The sequence below is a fragment of the Myodes glareolus genome, chromosome 1 (assembly GCF_982192425.1).
Source record: "Myodes glareolus chromosome 1, mMyoGla1.1, whole genome shotgun sequence".
NCBI lineage: Eukaryota > Metazoa > Chordata > Mammalia > Rodentia > Cricetidae > Myodes > Myodes glareolus.
Window position 1 is genome coordinate 61,109,149 of NC_142026.1, and position 21,319 is coordinate 61,130,467.

A 21,319-nucleotide genomic window follows, 5' to 3' on the forward strand; every position below is an offset into this window, starting at 1 on the left:
GGATGTGAGAACTTTAGGACTTTTCTTGGAGCTCTGTGTTAAGGGGTTCATGGACATCCTTAACTGGGGCTAATCCCCACTGTGCAAGTCTGATATTTTGAACATCATATAGACATAGAAGCTGGGGTTTTGGAGGCAAGGGCCCAGAGTTCCAGGACTTCTCCCCATGGACCTAGCACATCCCATCCATCAGTGAGCCGCACTCATTAATCATTCATTCACTTCCCCTGCGCTTAATTTTTCTTGATAATCAAATTTGTATTATTTTTTTTCTCCATTTGTTTTTCATTTATTTTTCTCTTAATTAAAACCATATGTCACTGCTGATTGTAGCCTACAGGAAGAAGTGTTGAGCAGACTCTTGAGGATATAGAGGGCTGAGGGAGGAGGTTCTGGGTTGACAGGCCACCTGGACAAAGATCTCTCCCGTGGAACTGTGTGCTTTGAGGTCTCTTCTCTCTTCCATCTTGCCCTTCCCTGATACCCACGGGTCCATGCCCTGCTCCCACTCCCCAGCAATCCAAGCTGGAGCCAGGTACTGTTAGAATTCTCGTGTGGGGTCAGGCTGGGTATCATCCAATCTGTCCTCCTCAAGGATTATGAGGAGGAGGGGGTTCAAAGAATGAACCCCGAGATTCTAACTGATTGCCTTCCATTGCAGAGCTCCCTTTTCTTCCCTTCGTCCTCCCCTCCCTTCTCCTCCTGTCCTCTCTCTCCGTTCCCTTCCTTCCCTCCTTCCTCTTTTCTTTTGATGTTTCTGGGAGTTGAATCTGGGGCCTCATAACTGTTAGTCAAGGACTCTGCCACTGAAGTTCGATCCTCAGTCTGCTTTTTACTTTCGTTTGAGCCAAGATTTTTCAGAGTTGCCCAGCGTGGCCTTAAGCTCACTCTGTAGCCCAGACAGGCTTTGCACTTACAGCCTCAGCACCTTAAGCCATCTGAGTAGCTGGGATTACAGGCCCATGCCCCCAGGCCTGGCAGCTGGCTGCTTTTCTGATGGATGGTCAAGCAGATTGAGCTCTAAACACTGGCAGCACCAATGGTTTTGGGTGACTTAGGGGTAAGGTTAAGGACTCTGTCCCTTCCTGCCCCCTTTCCCAGGCTTCCATCTGTCTCCAGCAGGAAGTTTTGTGTGCCTTCATAGGAAACATAGACATCTGAGGGCCCCATTCTCTGCTAGGAAAACTGTTTTCCCTGGCCAGCACTGGGGACGCAGCAGGCCCTCACTTGTTACCTGCTTGCTCTTGCTGTCTGGGTTGTCTCCTCACTAGCCTGCCTCTAAATCTCTCTTCCCCCCTTGGGGTCCCCCTTCCCTGTTCTCTGCCTCTTGGCTTCTGCTGTCTTCTTCAGGCTTCGGAACTAGGAATGACCTCAGCGTTTTACAAGTACATCCTCACCACCATGGTGCGTACCTGACCTATGCCCCTCCCAATCCCTGCCTACCACACCTCCCGGCTCCAGTCCTGCCTCAGGCCTCACCCCTCTTCTTGGTCCCAGGACTTCCCTATCCTGCATCTGGATGGTATTGTAGAGGATTCTTCCAACATCCTGGGCTTTTCCATGTTCAACACCTCCCATCCCTTCTACCCGGAGTTTGTGCGCAGTCTCAACATGTCCTGGAGAGAGAACTGTGAAGCCAGCGCCTACCCTGGGCCTGCGGTGAGCGCGTAGATACCCACTGGCACTAAGACACACTACGCACTGACTCTGGGAACAGGACTAACCCTCTGGGACCCAAGACCTCAGTGAGGCGCTGTGATGAGTGTGGCCCACTCAAGTCTCCCTCAACCTCTCAGGGCAGGCATGCCTCAGGGTGTTTGTACTCCCCACCTGCGCCCCCATTTCCATGCATTCTCCCACAGACCCAGCAGCACCCCCTCACAAAGCTTTTGCTCAGATGTCTCCTTGGCTGGAAGATCTCACTTGTACTTCCTGTTTTATTTATTTGTTTGTTTGGAGACAGGGTCTCACTACGTAGCTCTCAGCACTGCCTTCCCTTGCCTTTGTTCTAAGGCGTGCCATCCCTGTGCCCCCAGAGCTGTGCTCAGGGTGGAGACAGCTCTTCCTCCATGCTGCAGTGGAGGACTCTGAATCTCAAGAAGGGGTTGAGATGGCCAGGATCAACACTTAAACTCTCCTGTCTCCCCGCTCACTCTGTGTTCATCCTTCCCATACCACAGTGCGACCCAGGCACACGCAGATGTTACTGTCTTGCCTACTTACCTTAACCATGCAGACCTGGCTGTCTCAGGAAGACAACTGGTCATCGAGGCTAATTCCTCTCAAACAAGCCAAGCATGGTAGTGTATGCCTGTAATCCCTGTATTTGGGAGCTAGAGGCAGAGGGATCAGGAGTTTAAGATCAGCCTCAGCTAGATATCAAATTCCAGGCCTGCCTGGGCTACATGAGGTCCTGTCTTATAAAACCAAAACAACAATAACAACAAAACAACAGACTCTCAGAAATGACCTTCTCCAAACAGATGTGGCCGTGTACAGCACGAGACAGTACACTTTCCCTACTGTCACCCACGTCCCCAGAAAGACACCGTAGTCCATCCCGCATCCCTTACCCCACCTGCCAGTTTCCCACACCCTCAAGGACGGGGCGTCTGAGGGTTGGGGTGACTCCACGGGGGCCTTTGGGGGCTGACACTTTCTTGCCCGGCCTTGCCTTCTCCTTCACTCAGCTGTCTGCCGCCCTGATGTTTGATGCTGTGCATGTGGTGGTAAGCGCCGTCCGAGAACTGAACCGAAGCCAGGAGATTGGCGTCAAGCCACTGGCCTGTACTTCGGCCAACATTTGGCCCCATGGGACCAGCCTCATGAACTACCTACGCATGGTGAGCCAGAAGCAAGGGGGCATGGAGGAGGTGGGGAGCAGCCGCCGCCTCAGGCAGGGGCAATGACTGTGTCTATCCTGCCTACCCTTTGCCTTTTCCCATCCTGACTCTCCACTACCTGGGCCTCCTCCTCATTCCTGGGTCCTGTCTGTCCATGCCACCATCCCTGTCGGGGTTATGTGCTTTTTGGGCCTTACTCCTCTGCTTTCGTTCTCTTGCAAATGTATCGTCCGTCCTCTTGTTCTCTTTCTGACCCTGCCCCTTCTGTTCCTTTTACCTGTCTCTGCGCCTTTCCCTGTGGCTGCCTCATCCCTGCCTGGCTTTTCTGCCTATTTTTGGGCCCCGCCTCCTCTCCCTCTGCCCCGCCTCCCGCCCTGCTAGGTAGAGTATGACGGGCTGACCGGGCGGGTTGAGTTCAACAGCAAAGGGCAGAGGACCAACTACACACTGCGCATCCTGGAGAAGTCCCGCCAGGGCCACCGTGAGGTGAGCAGCCCCAGGGTGACACTAGAGCCCTGCTGGGATGTGGCCCATAAAGCTTCCAAGAATATGAACAGCGTTTGTACTGATGATGTCCCCTCTGTCCCCAGATAGGGGTGTGGTACTCTAACAGGACCCTGGCCATGAACGCCACTACCCTGGACATCAACCTGTCACAGACTCTAGCCAACAAGACACTGGTGGTCACGACTATCCTGGTGAGTGACCCAAATGGGGCCAGGGAGAGTAGGTGGAGAGGCCCTAGTACTGGATCTTCCCTGAACATCTTCGACGCCTGTCATAACCTCTCAGGATGGGGAGGAGTCCCTCGGGCAGCACAGGGCAGTGTAGTATAACTGGGGGTGTGTCCTATGCAGTCCAGACTGTGACCAAGGTGTCACCATTCCAGCCCCAGCCAGAGTAGAAGAGGACACAGCGGACACAGGCTCTGCAGTGGGAACCAGGTTCTCTGATAGGTTCTCTTTAATGGCCGTTGTGCCACACTTACCTGTCTAATGTGTCAACAGACACCAGCTTGTTTAGTGTCCACCTTGAAAATGTAGACGTCTAGGGTCAGAGAGGTGAATTAACAGCAAGCGTGTGGCAGAGCCAGGACTGGAAGCCTCATCTCTAAGGCTGGAGCCTGAGTCTGTCCTTTGAAACTCTAGTCCTCGACTCTGAGCACCAAGCAAGGAGCCCATCCAGTGTCATGGGGAATCCCAATCCCTATTTCGACTAAGTCAAGATGTGGGCCTTGTGTGTCAACAGTTGCTCGTGAGGGGCTGGGATCTGTCTCAATTGGTAGAGTGCTGGCCTAGCATGCACAAAGCTTGGGTCTGGTACTTTGCACCACAGGCCCTACACTCAGGAAGTGGAAACAGGAGGATCAGGAGTTCAAGGCCAGCCTGTGGTGCATAAAGTTCTGTCTCCAAAACCAAAACAAAACAAAGTAATCTATTGGGAGCCACCGTGCACTAGACCTCTCCTAGGCATCATTCCTGATCTCACAGTTGCTCCGCGATGAAGTATTTCTGTTTTCCTGAGGGAAACAAAAGTAAGGAAAGTCCCTGCAAGTCCCTGTCTGGGCAGAACATCTGACTGAGCCCAGCCCTCTCTATTGCATTCTGCTGCCTCCTGCCAGCACTGTGTCATGGAGGAGGTTACACACTGGGCCTGGTGGGCAGGAGCAGCTGGGCCTGGGGACTGGACAAGCCAGGTGGCTTCGCTCTTTGCAGCAGCCAAGTCCATGGCCTCCAGCCTGCTTTGTCCCCACACCCGGCAGCACTGAGCCGGGCAGCTAATCGTTGTGACATGAAGTTCAGAGACAGTTTCCAGAGGGTGTTAGGAGCCCTTATTAGCAGCCAGTTCCCCAGGGAGCTTCTGACCTGAAGTGGACCTTAAATACCCATGGAGAACAGCCAGCAAGCCAGTTGTAGAGGGACAGATGGCTTGCAGACGGAAGCCAGACACCTCCTAATGGCCCCTCTGAGGGGCCTTGAGGCCTGCTGATGGGGCCTGTTAGCACCTATGTGTGCATTCCGCTCCGTCCCTGGTGGGGAGCTGAGTTAGAGGTCAGGGAGAGGATTTCAGGAGAGTCTCCAAGGCCTGAGAACCAATATTATTCTTGATTCATGGACTCCATTCTTTTTCTTAATTCCTTAAATATTTGCTGTAGCTGATGTGTTCCTGTCCAGGCCCAAATTCTAGAGACACAGAAACGAGTGAACAGGTGCTCTTTAGGGGCACTGAGGGGGAGGTGGCACCAACACCAAGTCATGAGGGGCTCCCTGAGATAAAGACAGACATAGGCTGGAGGAAGGGCTCACGGGTGAAGCACAGGAGTGCAGAGACCATAGGGCAGCAGGGCCGTCTGGGGGTTTCTCAGTTTAGACTAACATCCTCATTGTGTGGAGCTGGACACTCCCATTGGGCCATCAACATTTTCTCAGTTATTATTTTACTTTATTGTTGAGACAGTGTCTCCCTATATAGCCCTGGCTGCCCTGGAACTCTATGGAAACCAGGCTGACCTCGAATTTACAGAGATCCACCTGCCTCTGCCTCCCAAGTGCTGGGATTAAAGACGTGCACTGCCACGCCCTGCCGAATGCCTGGAGCGAGCAGGATCTGTAGCGAATGTGGCTGTCAGCAGTCCTATGGCTGAGCACACTGCTGAGCCCTCAATTTTCAGAGCCCTGAGCTCAGCACCTTCACAGAAACCATTTTCAGATGAGAATGGAGGGTTCGGGGACATGTTGAAGATGGCCTAGCCAGAGGTGTCAGAGCTGATCTGAGGTGACAGAATCTGTGTGCTTGTCCCTAATACCACATCTTGTCATTTTCCGTGTCTTCCTGTCCTCAGAGTTGTGTTGTGGGCTTGCCGCTGCCATCTACACCCTGTGTGACCTAAGCAGCACTCTCTTCTATGCTTCTGGTTCTTTTACAGAGGGAAAAGGGGCTGGAGAGATGGCTCAGGTGTTAAGAGCACTGACTGCTCTGCTGAGGATCCCAGTTCAGTTCCCAGCATCCACCTGGTCGTTAACAACTGCCTGCAACTCCAGTTCCCGGGCCTCTGATGCCCTCTTCTGGCCTCCAAAGGCACTGCTATGTGTAGTACACAGGCATGCAGGCAGGCAAGACACCCAAACACATAAAATAACATTAACTTTAAAGGTAAAGGGATAAACTAGGTGTGGTGGTCCATGCACATAATCCCAGCACTCTGAAGGCAGAGGCAGGCAGATCTCTGTAGGTTCCAGGACAGCCGGGACTACATAGAGAGAGCCTGTCTCAATAAACAAAACAAACAAAACAGCAAAAAGTAAGAGCATAAAGTACTCTTAACAGTGATCAGGGACTGGGTTAGGTTGGGATCCCATAAACCACACTCCCGGAATCCATGCTCATGGATTTGGGTATGACTCAATAAAAAGCAAACAGCTTTTCAGGAATGGTCTAGAACCTTCCCTACTTTATTTTAGTTTAGTTTAGTTTGATTTTTTTTTTTAACTTTCAAGAGGTCATCTGTCCCTATCCTTTCTCCTGGTGGGGATCAAACTCAAGGGTCCCTCACTGGGGGATTCTAGGCAGGGGCTCTACCACTGAGCCACACCCCAGCCCTCACTGGGGAATTCTAGGCAGGGGCTCTACCACTGAGCCACACCCTAGCCCCTCACTGGGGAATTCTAGGCAGGGGCTCTACCACTGAGCCACACCCCAGACCCTCACTGGGGGATTCTAGGCAGGGGCTCGACCACTGAGCCACACCCTAGCCCCTCACTGGGGGATTCTAGGCAGGGGTTCTACCACTGAGCCACACCCTAGCCCCTCACTGGGGAATTCTAGGCAGGGACTCTACCACCAAGCCACACCCCAGCCCTCACTGGGGAGTTCTAGGCAGAGACTCTACCACTGAAGCATGCCCCTAACTTCAAGAACGTTTTACAAAAGTGTAAAAGTGTAACCTGCACATACATACTCTTGTGACTTGCACAAATTATAAGTCTTGTTTGTCTGAATTTTCCCAAAGTAAACACACTTGTATAACCGGCTAAACACACTTGTATAACCGGCTCCCTATCCTGACACTGCCTCTCTTCCAGTCACTAACCCCCCAACCTTTGCACATAGAAATGGTGTTATATTGTGTGGTGTCACACCTGATGCCTTTTGCCTGGTGTCTTTATAAGATCCATGTGGTTGTGTGGCGTTCAGTCTCATGACAGTTTACGTACCCGTCAAATGTAGGTGGGCACTGGATCTTGTTGTTATAAGTCATTGTACCGAGAACACTGTTTCGTGTAACTTTCCTGACCTTGTTTTGACGCTTTCATGGGTGTGTTCTGTGGAGTGGGGTTGCTGCGTCATGTGTCTGAGTTTTAGCAGAGGCCGCAAGCCTTTGTCAAAATGCTGCCCCACTCGCCTTCTCCCCGCACTGTGTGACTGAGCGTCCATCATTCTCCGTTTTCCCTGGTGACAGTACATAAACATGCCACCACCGATGATGGCGGCAGCGTGGTGCCTTTGTTTGCATTTGACCACCTTTGTGTGTCGATTGGCTGTCTGAAAAATCCTCTTCGGGGCTGTGTTTTGAGATATTGGAGCTTAAGAAGTGGGTGCACAACTGTGATTCTAGAACTGGGAGGTGGAAGCAGGATGATTTGAGAGCCAGACCAGCCTGGCCTCATAGTGAGACCCCCATCTCCAAAAAAACCAAGGGCTGGGGATGTGGCTTAGTGGTAAAGCACCTGCCTTGTGTCTGTAATGCCCTGGGCTCATCCCCAGGACTTCCCCTAAAGGGGGGTCTGTATGACCTTTATGTTAATTTTGGAATTTCACTTTCTGGAGACGTGTCCTTTGCCCGAAACCATGCATCATGAACATCTCCCCTCCCTCTGTGAGTCACCTTGCCTATTTTCTTAAAAAGTTTCTTTCTTTTTTAAAATTTTATGTGCATGGGTGTTGTGCTCGCCCACATGTATGTCTGTGTGAGAGTGTCAGATCCCCTGGAACTGGAGTTACAGACAGTTATGAGCTGCCATGTGGCTGCTGGGAATTGAACCCGGGTCCTCTGGAAAAGCAGCCCATGCTCTTAACCCCTGAGCCATCTCTCCAGATCATAAAATGATTTATTTATTATGTTTAAATTTATTTTGTTTTTGTGATCTTATGTGTGCCTTAGTTAGGTTTCTGTTGCTGTGGTAGAACACCTTGATCAAGAGCAGCTCGGTGAAGAAAGGGTTAATCTGACAGCTTATCTACCTTGCAGGGACGTGAGACAGGAATGTGGATGCAGGATCTGATGGAGGTCATGGAGGACTGATGTTCAGTGGCACGCTCTCCATGGCATATTTAGCGTGTTTTCTTATAATGCCTGGGACCTCCAGCCCAGGGATGGCACCGCCCGCAGTGAGCTGAGTCCTCCTATATCAATTGCTAATTAAGAAATTGCCCTACAGGCTTGCCTACAGCCCAACTTTATGGAGACATTTTCTCCATTGAGACTCCCTCCTCTCAGATGACTCCGGCTTGTGTCAAGTTGACATAAGAACTAGCCAGCACAGTGCATATGAGTATTTTGCCCTCATGTATGTCTGATTCCTAAAGAGGCTAGAGTAGGGTGTCAGAGCCTCTGAGGCCAGAGTTACAGGTGGTTGTGAGCTGCCATGCGGGGCTGAGAATCAAACTCTTTCCTCTGAAAGAGCAGCGCAGAGCGAGCAATTGCTCCAGTCCTACCTTTTTATTCTTAATTGAACCTTTTGATAAAAAGATCTCAAGTTGGGCCAGCAACTTACCACACAAGCCTGATGGCCCGAGTTCAATACCCAGAGCCCACCTAACGGGGGCAGAGAAGGACCAACTCCACAGAGTTGTCCTCTGATTTCCATGCGTGGGCATCATGTGCACACACATTCAACAGTAATTAATAATAATAAAAAATAAGGTTTGAAGCCAGGACTGTGACCCCAGCTACTCTGAAGAAAGGCAAGTGGATCATAAGTAGCCTGTAGTGGCTACAGAGGAAATTTTAAAGCCAACCCAAGCAACTTAGACCCTGTCTCAGAGTAAAGAGTAAAAACGAGGTTCTGTAGATAGCTTATCGTTAGAGGGTTTGCCTGGCACGAACGAGACATGAAACTGTTTCTAGTGATTCCATTTATTTATTGACCTTTGTGTGTGTGTGTGTGTATCTGCTGTGTGCATTTCTGTATGTCTCTGTGTGTCTCTTTGTCTCTGTCTTTGTGTATGTGTTTGTATCTGTGTCTCTGTGTGTGTATTTCTGTCTGTCTCTGAGTTTGTGTGTGTGTGTGTATCTGTGTCTGCGTGTTTCTGTCTGTGTGTGTATCTGTCTGTGTGTATTTCTGTATGTATTTCTGTGTGTCTGTCTGTGTCTGTCTTTGTGTGTGTCTGTGTTTGTATCTGTGTCTCTCTCTGTGTTTCTGTCTGTGTGTCAGTCTCTGTGTTTTATTTTGTGTGTGTGTGTATGTCTGTGTGCCTGTCTTTCTCTGTGGGTGCGCACACATATGTGTACAACTTGCTAGAGTTGGTTCTCTTTTTCCACCATGTGGGTCTCAGGGATGGAATACAAATCTTGGTGGTAAGTGCCTTTTACCCCGTGAACCATCTCACTGGCCCCCTTGAACCAGTTTTAATGTTTTCATGTGCGGAGCTCGGGATAAGTTTTTGAGAACTGGTTCTCTCCTCTCATCTTGTTTTGAGGCAGAATCTCTCCTGTTTTTGTTGCTGTTCTGTGTAGGCTAGCCTGTGAGCCTGTAGTCAGGTGAACCTCTGATCCACCCACTACCCCTGCTGTAGGGTAGAATCTCAGGTTCCAGATTTCAGCCATCACATCCGACTCTTTGTGTTATTATTGTTTGGTTTTTTGAAACAGAATTTCTCTGTGTAGCAGCTCTGGCTGTCCTAGAACTTGCTCTGTAGATCAGGCTAGTCTTGAACTCACGGAGAACCACCTGCATCTACCTCCTGAGTACTGGGATTAAAGATGTGCACTGCCACACACAGCCACATCTGGCTTTTTAAGTGGGTTCTGGGGATCAAACTCAGTTCATCACAATTTTTATGCTTTTGCCCTCTAAGCATCTTGCCAGCCCCTCTATCTTGTTTTATTTTCATTTCACTGCGGGGGGCGGGGGGCATATATGTAATGTTTGTTTGCTCGTAAGGATTTCACAATGCTGTTCCAGAGGTCAGAGGAAAACGTGGGAATTGGTCTCTCCTGCCTGGCTTGCTCTTGCTCGTCCTCTCCCCCATTTCTCTCTCTCCAGTCTGGAGCTTGCTGTTTTGCTAGATTGGTCACAGAGAGGGCTCACCCTGTCCCCGGTCTGTCAGTCTCCACCTCCTCCTTGCACTGGGCTTACAAATGCCCATGCCACCTCTGAGTTACGTGGATGTTTGCTAAGGATCCCACGCTTGAACGGTTTTGCAGTTTTGCCTGCTGAAGCTACCACTCACCATATGGTTGGACGTTCCCCTTTACCATGGCTCCACCCACTTTAACCCTTTGCAGTCTACACACTTTCAGGGACGTCACTTTAGTTTTTAAGGTCCTCACCAGCCCAGTGTAGTGGTGCACACCTGTAATCCCAGAACTCGGTGGAAGGAGTTGAGGACACAATGTGAGATCTTACCTTAAACAAAACAAAAAATTCATGGTATTGATTAGGGGACGGAAGATAGCTCAACTGAGGGAAAAACAGGATTTTCATAAAGAGTAATAAGGACATTGTGTGTATGTGTGTAGGGGTGGGGGTCACACCTTTAATCTCAGCCTTCAGGAGGCAAAGGCAGGTGAATCTCTGAATTTGAGGCCAACCTGGTCTATATACAGCGAGTTCCAGCCAACCAGGATTACCTAGTGAGAACCTGTCTCAAAAGAAACAAACAAAATCCCCCAAGAGTTAATAAGAACAAAATTAGCCTCTGTCCCTCCCTGGCTCCTCATTTTTCTCTCCTGGAGGCTAGCTGCCTTCCAGAAATGTCTCTATGTACAAGCACATCCCAGCTCCTTTCACAGAGAATAGCATATTGTACAGATTGTTCTGTAGCTGGTGGGTTTTCCCTCTTAATATATCTTACAGACCTTGCTATTTTTGTAGTTGCCTAGGATCCTTTTATGACACTGATGATCTCTCTAACATGTTCCAAATTAGATCTTTGTTCCCACCCCAAGCCCCGGTGCAATGATTGTTCTTGGACTCGTATTTCTGTGCATAGATGTTCATCCATTCGTGAGACAGCTTCTTAGAGCTGGCTCCGAAGCATCCTTAGCTTGTCCCCAGCTTTGGGGTTCTCAAACAGTGTCTTGAAAGAAGTCTGATAATCTTGACTAAGAGCCTCCTTTAAGAACCACTGGGAGGGCTAGGCGGTGGTGGCGCCCACCTTTAATCCCAGCACTTGGGAGGCAGAGGCAGGCAGATCTCTGTGAGTTCAGGGCCAGCCTGGTCTACAAGAGCTAGTTTCAGGACAGACTCCAAAACTAGAGAGAAACCCTGTCTTGACAAACAAACAGACAAACAAAGAACCACTGGTAGCATCAAAGGTTCAAGGCCAGCCTGGGCTGCAGAGTTACTTCAAGACCAGCCTGGGCTGCAGAGTTACTTCAAGGCCAACCTGGACAATTTAGTGAGACTCTGTCTCAAACAAAGAACACTGGGAGCGTTGCTCCGTGGGAACCCAGGTTCAACCCTTAATATAGAAAAAAGGGTGGGGGGAGGTAGGTGGAAGAAAGGGAGCTTTGATCCTTTAGTTGAGTGTCGGGACTGTAAATTAAAATCTATATCCTTTAGTTAGCCGAGTCTTATGCTAGGCTTCCTTCTCCATCATCTCTATAGCCTCAGGCTGCTGTAGACAGACCATGATTCCAAAATCTTTGACTTGGAGGTTGGCTTTAGGAGCGTGACTTTGGTGTGTGCAGCCTGGATCGGTCTCAGCCCTGTACTCTCTCCTTCCCTTTGCTGTTCTTTGCCTGGTGGCCTTGGCCTGAACGCCTTACCCCTAACCTGCAGCCTCCTCTGTGTTCTGACCTGGAGTCACAGCACAGGCTTTTGTTCCTCGTAATCCAGCTCCCCCGTTCTGTCTGGCTTCTCCCATGCCCACTGCCCCACTCTGTCCACTTGAGCTCAGTCTGGCCTAGGACTTAAAGAGCAGATCTTTGGGCCTTTGGAATCCCACTGACTTACAACTTTGCTCCTCTGGCCTTCCGTGTCCTCAACTGTAAGACAGAGGTAATAATACCGCTGCCCTCCCACGCTGACAGAGCTGTCACATAGCAAGCCCACAAGAAATGCTAGCAGCCGCTGCTATTATTAGTGTTATCTCACATTCCCATCCCCGCTTCCACAATTTTGGATTTGGAGGAGCTGCTTGGAAGGGAGAAAAGCTCCAGCTCCCTCTGTCCTGTGTGTCCCTAAGCTTTAGTTGGTCAGAGAATACAAGGGCCTTTGGTGTAACCTGGTCTTCTGGGAAGAATGGCTGTCTATGGTCTTTTGAAAACTCCCCCCAAACTCAGAGACTAGGACTGTTAGAGATTCTGTGTGTTGCTTGGTGGCTCTCATCTTGTTTCCTGGGGACTCACTGGCTATGTATATCTGGTAGCTAAGAAGTATAGAAAGCCCAGAATGTCCATGGGTACTCCTTTTGGCTTCCAGGCCCTAGTTCACCTGTCCTCCTCTGGACTAGCCTGGACTTACTTATATAGAAGTCTCAGAACTGCTCTGAAGGCTGAGGCTCCAGAATTCGGCTGACTTGATTTCTACCTCATCTTGTCAAGACAAGTCACAAAGCCAGCTACCACAAGAAGTTGAGGAGTGACCTCTGCCTGTTGTTGGAAGAGGCAGCAGGGTAGAATAGCCGATTCTGCCACCTTCCCTCTCTGAATTCCAGTACATGTGCACAAAAAACAAGCAGAGTCTTTCATTCCAGTTATTTGGGAGACTGAGGTAGAAGAACCACACACAGCTCCACTGGTCTTCATTGTGACTTTAAGATCTGCCTGGGCAAGTTAGTAAGACCCTGTTTTAAGTTGGAAACTTAAAAAGAGGGTTGACTATAGCCCCTCAGTAGAGGGCTTGTCTATAATCCCCCAGTGAGTGACTGGGGTGTGGCTCAGTGGTAGAGCCCCTGTCTAGAATCCCCCTGTGAGGGGTTGGGTGTGACTTAGAGGTAAAGCCCCTGCCTAGAATCCCCCAATGAGGGGCTGGGGTGTGGTTCAGTGGTAGAGTGCTTGCTTAGCATGCCAAGACCCTAGATTCAATCCCCAGCTTTGCAAAGAAAAAAGAATTCTAACAATACTCACTTTATTATAGACTCCTGTGAAGATTTAAAGCCAAATAATCTGGGGCCAGTGAGAGGAATCAGCAGCCAAAGGCACTTGCTGAAAAGCCCAAGAACCCAAGTTTGATCCCTGGAACCCATATTAAGGTGGAAGGGGAGAACAGACTCCACAGAGTTGTCCTCTGACCTATACATGTGTGTTATGGATGCATGCCCTTTCTCCATTGTGTACACACACACATCCTTTAACTCACAAAGGTCTGTTCGCCTCTGCCTCCTCCCCACTGACGGGATTAGAGGTGTGTGCCACTACTTCCTGGCTAATGATAAAGAATTTTTTCAAGTCAAGTAATCTAAAGATTACACACAGGGGTTGGAGAGATGGCTCAGTGGTTAAGAGCATTGCCTGCTCTTCCAAAGGTCCTGAGTTCAATTCCCAGCAACCACATGGTGACTCACAACCATCTGTAATGAGGTCTGGTGCCCTCTTCTGGCCTGCAGGCACACATACAGGCAGAATATTGTATACATAATAAATAAATAAATAAATATTAAAAAAAGAATTACACACAGGAGAGGGAAGGAGGGAGAGGTCTATCTCATGGTAAACATCGTGGATATTATTACTAAAAAGTTCTTCCTGGGTATTTCCTGAGTCCTAAATTCTTTTGTGTAAAGGGACGCTGTCCTGCCACCCATTTAGACAATCACTGCCTAGATAAGTTACATTATTATTGCAATGGCCTCTAGATGCCCTTGCTCTGCTGGTACCCTGAAAGGCTCTCTGCCTCCATGTTTCTTTGTCATACTGAGATCAGTAAAGTCTACTTGTGACTCTCAAAAGTAATCTTCAGTGTAACCACTCACGGTGACACATACACCTATAACCCTAGAATTCAGAAAACTGAGACAGGAAAATTGTGAGTTTGAGGGCACCGTCTTCAATCCTGGTTCAGGTGACAGGCAGGAGGATCTCTGTGGGTTTGGGGTTAGCCTGGTCTACATATTGAGACCTCGTCTCAAAAACAAAACAAAACCAATAGCACTGGCTATTCTTACAGAAACCTGAGTTTGGTTGCCAGCCACAACATGGTGTCTTATAATCGTCCATAACTTCAGTTCCAGGGGATCCAATGCCCTCCTCTGACTTTTTTGGGCTCCAGGCAAGTACATGGTACACAGATGTACAGGCAGGCAAAACACCCATATGCATAAAATTTTAAAATCTCAAAACAACACCTACAAAAGACCATCCACATAGCAAAAAGCCAGAGATTGCAAACTGGCAGGTGTGTTCATGTGGCCTAAAAAAAAAAAGGTATTAGAATTTGAATGAGTTGTTGACATTCATAATCAGGGGATTTTACAGAACAATCCAGGCTTCCAAATTCTCTTGCAGTTTTACCATCTGGCGTGTCATGCCTGCCTGCCTCGTGGCAGCTCGGGCTAGAGCAAAATCCTGGTGAGGGATACTCTCGTGGGCCACATTGGTGGCTCGTAAAGTTGGTTTTGTGAGTCACTGCTGGCTGTGCGGTGGGGGCAGGGGATGAAGAACTCGAAATTGAAATTACCCATGTGTGTGACGACAGAGAGCAAGGGCTGCCTGGTGGAGCTGGATAGGGTCATGTGTGTACTTGTACGTGTAAAATGGATGACTTGAGTAAGGCATGTCGGAAGAGAATCTTGAAAACTCCATTCTAATTTGATGCCAGCCCATTCTGAGTCCCTCCAGAGTCCCCCTTTCTCCTAGACGTTTTGGCTGGAGTCTGATAAGGGGCTGCAGAGCCCACGGGTGCATCCCCAAGCCCCTCGGCTTTCAGGCCCGCTCTCCACGCACAGCATGCATTTTATTCTGTTTTGTTTGTTTTTTTGAGACAGGGTTTCTCTGTGTGGCTTTGGAGCCTGTCCTGGAACTCACTCTGTAGACCAGGCTGGTTTCGAACTCAGAGATCTGCCTGCCTCTGCGTCTCCAGTGCTGGGGTTAAGGCCACTCACAGCATTTCCAAATAAGAATATGTCCCTTAGCCAGGAATGGTCGTCCACACTTGTGACTCGAGCACTTGGGCAGAGGCAGGAGGATCAGAAGTTCAAGGCTGCTCTTGTCTAGACATTGGGTTTAGATATAGCCTGGATGACATGAGAGGAAGTCTCAAAAACCAGCACACAGGGCTTGGGAGACAGTGCAGTCTGGCTTGTATTCCTAATGCCTGGGAGGCAGAGTCAGGCAGATCCCAGGGGCTTGCAAGCTACTCTGCCCACCTTACTCTACCTATTCTGGGCCAAGCAGAGACTGTCTCAAGAAAACAAACAAACAAGGCAGATGGGAAGGCTGGAGAGATGGCTCCGCAGTTACGAGGACAGGGGTTCAGTTCCCAGCACTGCATGGCAGCTCTCAGCCATCTGAGTTCCAAGGCATCCAATACTTTCTTGCCTTTGCTGGCAGCAGGCATGTACATGGTACACAGACACACATGCAGGCAGAACATCATACATACAAAATAAAATTAAAAAGATCAAGGCTCCTGGGGAGTGACACCAGGGGTTGTCCTCCAGCCCCCGCCCCCCCACATCCACACAACAAACAGAAAAAGCAGACCAGCATGTAGGGGTTCTGTCATCCACGCCTCTTTGGTCCTGGGCCCCAGGATCCCTGACTCAGCCCCCAAGTTCTCAGTCTCTGACCTCTGCTCTCTCTTGCCCACCCAGGAGAACCCGTATGTCATGCGCAGGCCTAACTTCCAGGCCTTGTCAGGGAACGAGCGCTTCGAGGGCTTCTGTGTGGACATGCTTCGGGAGCTGGCGGAGCTGCTGCGCTTCCGGTATCGCCTGCGGTTGGTAGAGGATGGACTGTACGGAGCACCTGAGCCAAATGGCTCCTGGACAGGCATGGTTGGCGAGCTCATCAACCGGGTATGGCTGGCAGGGGGCTGGGAACGGAAGGGAAGGTGGGGCCAGATCAGCACAAAGCAAAAGAAACAGGTGAAAGGTTGATGGTGCGCGCTCAGTTACCTTTGCCCTGGGTGTCTCGGGGCCAGGTAGGAAAAGCGCAGCATTGAGTCACCTCCCGTGTTTTTGCCAGATGCTCCTCTATGTTCAGAGGTTTGATGAGTGAATGACTGTGCCATGGAGTAGGAATCAGGTAGCCTGAGGTCATCAAGGGGTGCGTCCTCTAGGGGGCACGACCAAGAACAAGAACTGCTCCATCACTTCAGGCCCCAAGAGTTGTCTTCTGGGGCTGGGCATATGGCTCAGTTGGTAGAGGGCATGCATAGCGTGCCTGAGACCCCAGGCGTGGTGATGCAGGCCTGTAATCCTGGCACTGGAGAGGTGGAGGCAGGAGGATTCGAGGTCATTCTACATTCAGTTGCAAGTTTGAGGCCAGCTGGGGTTATGTCACCTGAGACCTTGTTGCAGAACCAACTAAACAAAAATCCAGAGCTGTCCGTCAGCTCACACCTTCCCTCAGTAGGTGTGTGTGGAGCACCAACTCTGTGTCCTGCTCTGTGCTGGATTCAGGGAACAGACACTTTGCACCCAAGAACTTAGAATCTTGTTAGGGTCCAGGATGCAAGTTACCACAGTGGTTTCTGATGGAGAAAACTCATAGGAGAGACTCAGAGCAGATCCCTGACTCTAACTTAGCACTCAGGGCTTCCCCAAGAGATGCTGCCTGCCTAAAGTGATGGACCGGCTGGGGGTGGGGAGCATCAACAGGAAATGAGGTCCTGGGGACGCACACCTATTCCCTGATCACAGGCTGTGATCAGGCTGTGGGGGAAGATCAGAGGTTTAAGCTAACCCAGGCTGCAGGGCGAGACTCTCACAGTGGTACACGCCTGTAATCATAGCAGACAAGGGTCCAAGGCAGGAGGATTATCAACGCCAATCTCGTGGTGAGTTCCAGACCAGCCAAGGCTACATAATAAGACTCTGTCTCAAAAAACCGAACCAATCCCCCTCAAAGAAAAGGAAAGGATGGGGCTGGAGAGATGATTCAGCAGGTAAGAACACTGACTACTCTTCCAGAGGACCTAGATTCAGTTCCCAGCACTCACATGGTAGCTCACAACTGTCTGTAACTCCAGTTCCAAGGGATCTGATGCCCTCACACAGGCACACATGCAGCCAAAATACCGATGCATATAAAGTAAATAAATCTTTGAAAAAACAAAAACAAAAAAAAAGGAAAGGCATGAAGAAGTCAGGAGGCGAGGAAGTGCTGAGGAGCAGAGGGAACATGGATTGTAGAGGGGGAGCCCTCTGAGAGTGTGGCTCTGAGTGAGCCAGCTGGGCCTGCCTGTGCGTGGGAAGTGCTTGCAAGAAGGTAAGGAAGGAGGAGAGGCAGGAGTGAGAGGTGGGAGGCAAGGGCACAGTGGGAAGAATACTCTGGAGTCCAACCAACCTGGACTGGAGTCCTTGGATGGATCTTTTCCTGACTCCAAACTCCATTTTCCCCTTTTCTAAGATGGGGGTAATACCCAACAGGCCTGTAGTGAGGATCTCAGGTCACATGGACCAGTTCGTCGCATACTGCTTGTCAAACAATGGGACTGTGGAGTTTTCTCTCCCCATTTTTCATGTGTGTGTTCAATGGATGTATGTTTCTAGATGTGTGTGCACATGTGTGTATGTATGCAGAAGCCTCAGTAGCTCTGTGTAGCCCTGACTATCCTGGAACTCGCTCTGTAGACCAGGTTGGCCTTAAACCCACAGAAATGTGCCTGCCTCTGCCTCTCAAGTGCTGGGTTAAAGGCATGCGCCACTACACCCCACTTCAGGCTGCTCTTTAATTCAGTTTGTAAATGAAGATAACCCTGATCATTTGCCTCTGCCTCCCAAGTGCCAGCATTCACTGGCATTTGCCAGTATGCCCAGTTTATGGGAGATGCTGGGGATTGAACCCAGGACTTCGTGCATGGTAGGCAAACACTCTACCAACTGAGCCGCATCCCTGAGTCTTCATAGGTTTTGTTTTTTTATTCCAGAGAAAACCAGGTGGGTAAATGGAGAGGAAAGGCTATGCAAAACAGGCATGTGGTTTGCCACACAGGAGCTGGTGGACAGAGCAGAGAACGGCAGTGAGATCAGCCTTGACATTGGACTGGGCTAGGTTCACCCTCCTGTCTCTCCCAAGAGAGAGAGAACTGACTACTTTGGAGCCCCTGAATGTCATCCAGATTGACACAAGCAGGGTATTTTGTTAGACAAGGACATTTATCCCTCGGGGCATTGATTTTCTAAAGTTATTTGAGCAGCAGAACCTTTCCTCCCATTGAAAGTGTCTTCAGAAGCCCAGACAAAAGCAGAGCTGCTCTGGGGAGGCAGAGGTGGGGGCCCAGCCTGCAGGCGAGCCCCAAGGCACGGTCCCCTGAAACTGCCGGCTGGTTTGAAGTCTTCTGCCCCCAGAGTGGGTGCTAAGACCTGAATCCCAGAAAAAGGGGCCTGAGCAGAGGGGAGAAGGTCCAAAGCCAGTGTTCCTGTACCCACCCCAGGTTCAGACCTGCCCGGGACCTGTATCCACAGCCTGCGTCTCTTTTTGAGAAAAGATCGTGTGTGTATGTGTGCAAGCACTTGCGTTTGTGTGTAGGCTGGAAATCGCATCGTAGGAGTTGGTTGTCTCTTTCCACTGTGCGGGCTCTGGACTCTTAGGCTTTATCCACTGAGAGCCAGAAGAGGCAGCCTTCAGAGGAGCAGCTCCTCTAGCTGGTCACAGTGAACCAGAAGCCAGCTGTCAGCTGAGGTCTGTCTGACAGGCAGACCTTCCCTCATCTCGGTGGCTCTGGCCTCACCAGATGAACACAAGGATTTGGTGTCCGGGACCACTGTACCTGATTACGGCACAACCAGACCCTTTCAGATCTTGCTTCTGCTGTGTACTGCCGAGGTGACCTTTGACAGGTTACCTTCATATAAAATTGGAGAATGGTTCCCGGCCCCGTGGCATGACTATGAGCAACAAACGGATAATTTATATAAAAGATTTGGGGCAAGGCTTGGTAGGCAGAGGTGCCACCTGCCTGTGACCTGTTCTGTTATTGTTCTTACTCGTGTCAGCATGGTCAGTTCATGCATACAGTCATCCATTTGCCATCCAGCTGGTATTATTAAGCACCTACTGTATACCAGGCTCTCTGCTTTGCCTCGGAATAGCCGAGTCAGTCCTGGCCTTGCCCTTAGTGGGCAGATCAAAGAGTGTGAACCACTGCAGATCAAACTGGTTTAAGTGTGAAAGAGGATAGACCAACCTGAGGACCAAAGTAAAGATTGTAGAGAGTGTGGTGGACCAGGGCTTGGTGTGCAGTAGACACTAGGGGAGGAAGGGCTTGGTAAGCGCAGACCCGTTGACTGCTAGGAAGGGAGTGCTGGGGAGGAGAATGCAGTAGCGGCTCCCTGTGTCTGCTGGGGCAGCTGTGGACATTTACAGAGAGAACAGTGGAGGAGAAGCAGGTTGGGAGCACATAGAGGCTGAGACTGGGCCCTGCTGAGTTTGTGCTGCCTACTGTGGCGTGGCCAGGCTTGCAGAACCACGTGGGAGTCCATTCCACGTCACCCAGCAGCAGTAGCTGCCCCTGGCTGACTTCACACCACGTGCTGACAGCTTTCTAGTCCTTACTTAACTCCAGAGCAGCACTACCCTCTTGCCAGCTAGAGGCCTGGGGCTCAGAAGCTTGGAGTATGTCTCAGTTCCCAGGGCTGCAGTTGGGTGTGTCTGTCCCTAAAGTTACACCCTTTGCAGACCTCCCAGCAGATTAGTTGGGAAGCCTGGAGCAACTGGAACAGTGTTTGCTGTGGCCGATCAAATGTTCCTTCAGGCCTTTGTCCAGGCTTCCCATCCCCATAGCCTCACAATGAAGGAAGGATTAGTATTTGCCTCAGAAGCAGGGAGGTCACGGGATTAGTGACTGGGTGAACCAGAGCTGGCAACCCAACATGCTGGTCCCAAGCTGGAGAATGACTTCCAGACAGAAGGCAGCCCAACTCACTGGCACCTCCAGCCTGTATCCAGGGATCCTCAGAATCTGGTCCATTTATCACACCCTGTGCCATTGCTGGGGACTGTCGTTCCCTCTGTGCTGGGAATTCAGGCTCTGACCCTCTTTTCTTTCTTAAAGATTTATTTGTTTTGTTTTATATATATGAATATTTACCAGCATGTATAGTGCCCATGGAGGTCCGAAAAAGGCATCAGATTTCCCCTGTACTGGAGCTGCCATGTGGGTGCTGGAAACCAAATCTGAGTCCTCTGCAAGGACCTTTTATTTCCCTCCCTAACTTCCTCCCTTCCTCCTTCCCTAAGCAAAATCTCCCGTATCCGTATTGCAGGTTGGCCTGGAACTCCCCTAGCTATTCCCTTGGGGAGTCAAACCCAGGACCTCATGCATGCTAGACAAGCTCTCTGACAACTGAATGGCATCCCTAGCCCCAGCCCTGCCCTCTTGCTAATCTCCTCACGAGCTGCCTCACCTTGAGTCGGTCCATACCAGTTTGTTCAGTCTCTGCAGTGCAGGTCTGACCTTCTGCCAAAGCCACAGGACTTCAAGATAAGGCTTTCCTGGCCCTGAGAGGTAGACCAGCCTCGGGAGCAGAGGGGCTTAGAATGAGGGAGCTAGGAACTAAGCTTAGTTCCTAGTTCCTAGCTCAGTTCTTAGCTTAGTTCCTATACAGTTATGCCTGCTCCTCTTCCCAAGGAAAGTTCTAGAGCTGGGCTGGTTGAGGACATCTGCCCTGCAGCCTGGCTCAAGGCCTTTATATTCCTGATCTGATAGGCGGCTGTGATCTGCCCTTAGGGAACGTCAGGACCTTGGTCAAGGAGATGTCTTCCATTGGTTGGTAGAACTGTGTGTTCCTAGCACCCAGGGCAGCTTGGGCATCCAGTTCCTTGATCTCCAGTCAGTGTAGGATGCACTGGCATCCATGACAGTGACACTCTGGTTAGCAGCTGATTGGTGAGTGCCAGGCTTGCGGGGGAGGACGGTGGGTCCTGCAGAATTCCTGGCAAGCCACCACATCTCGCTGAGCCTTTGGCAATAGTACAGAATATTTTCCCCTCACAGAACTTTGGATTAAATTGGAGCATTTTTAAGGTGGACCATAGCATGTTGGTGCTCACTGTTGACGTCATGGTCAGTGGGGTGTGTGACAAAAGATGTTAGAACATTGCCTGTGGAGTCAGATAGCCCTGGTCTGAACTGGACCTTCAGACA

The 21,319-nt window shown here is 50.2% G+C and overlaps 1 protein-coding gene across 5 annotated transcripts in view; it reads left to right on the forward strand.

Moving 5' to 3' along the window:
- Grik5 (glutamate ionotropic receptor kainate type subunit 5) overlaps window positions 1-21,319 on the forward strand; it is a 62,312-nt gene that overhangs the window by 10,249 nt on the left and 30,744 nt on the right. For all 5 annotated transcript variants that reach the window (XM_087907870.1, XM_087907865.1, XM_087907859.1 and 2 more), the window contains 6 exons: window positions 1,351-1,404; window positions 1,498-1,659; window positions 2,691-2,843; window positions 3,225-3,329; window positions 3,434-3,541; window positions 15,822-16,025. In XM_087907870.1, coding sequence (XP_087763996.1) covers window positions 1,351-1,404; window positions 1,498-1,659; window positions 2,691-2,843; window positions 3,225-3,329; window positions 3,434-3,541; window positions 15,822-16,025 — 786 coding nt within the window. The remainder of the gene's footprint in view (window positions 1-1,350; window positions 1,405-1,497; window positions 1,660-2,690; window positions 2,844-3,224; window positions 3,330-3,433; window positions 3,542-15,821; window positions 16,026-21,319) is intronic.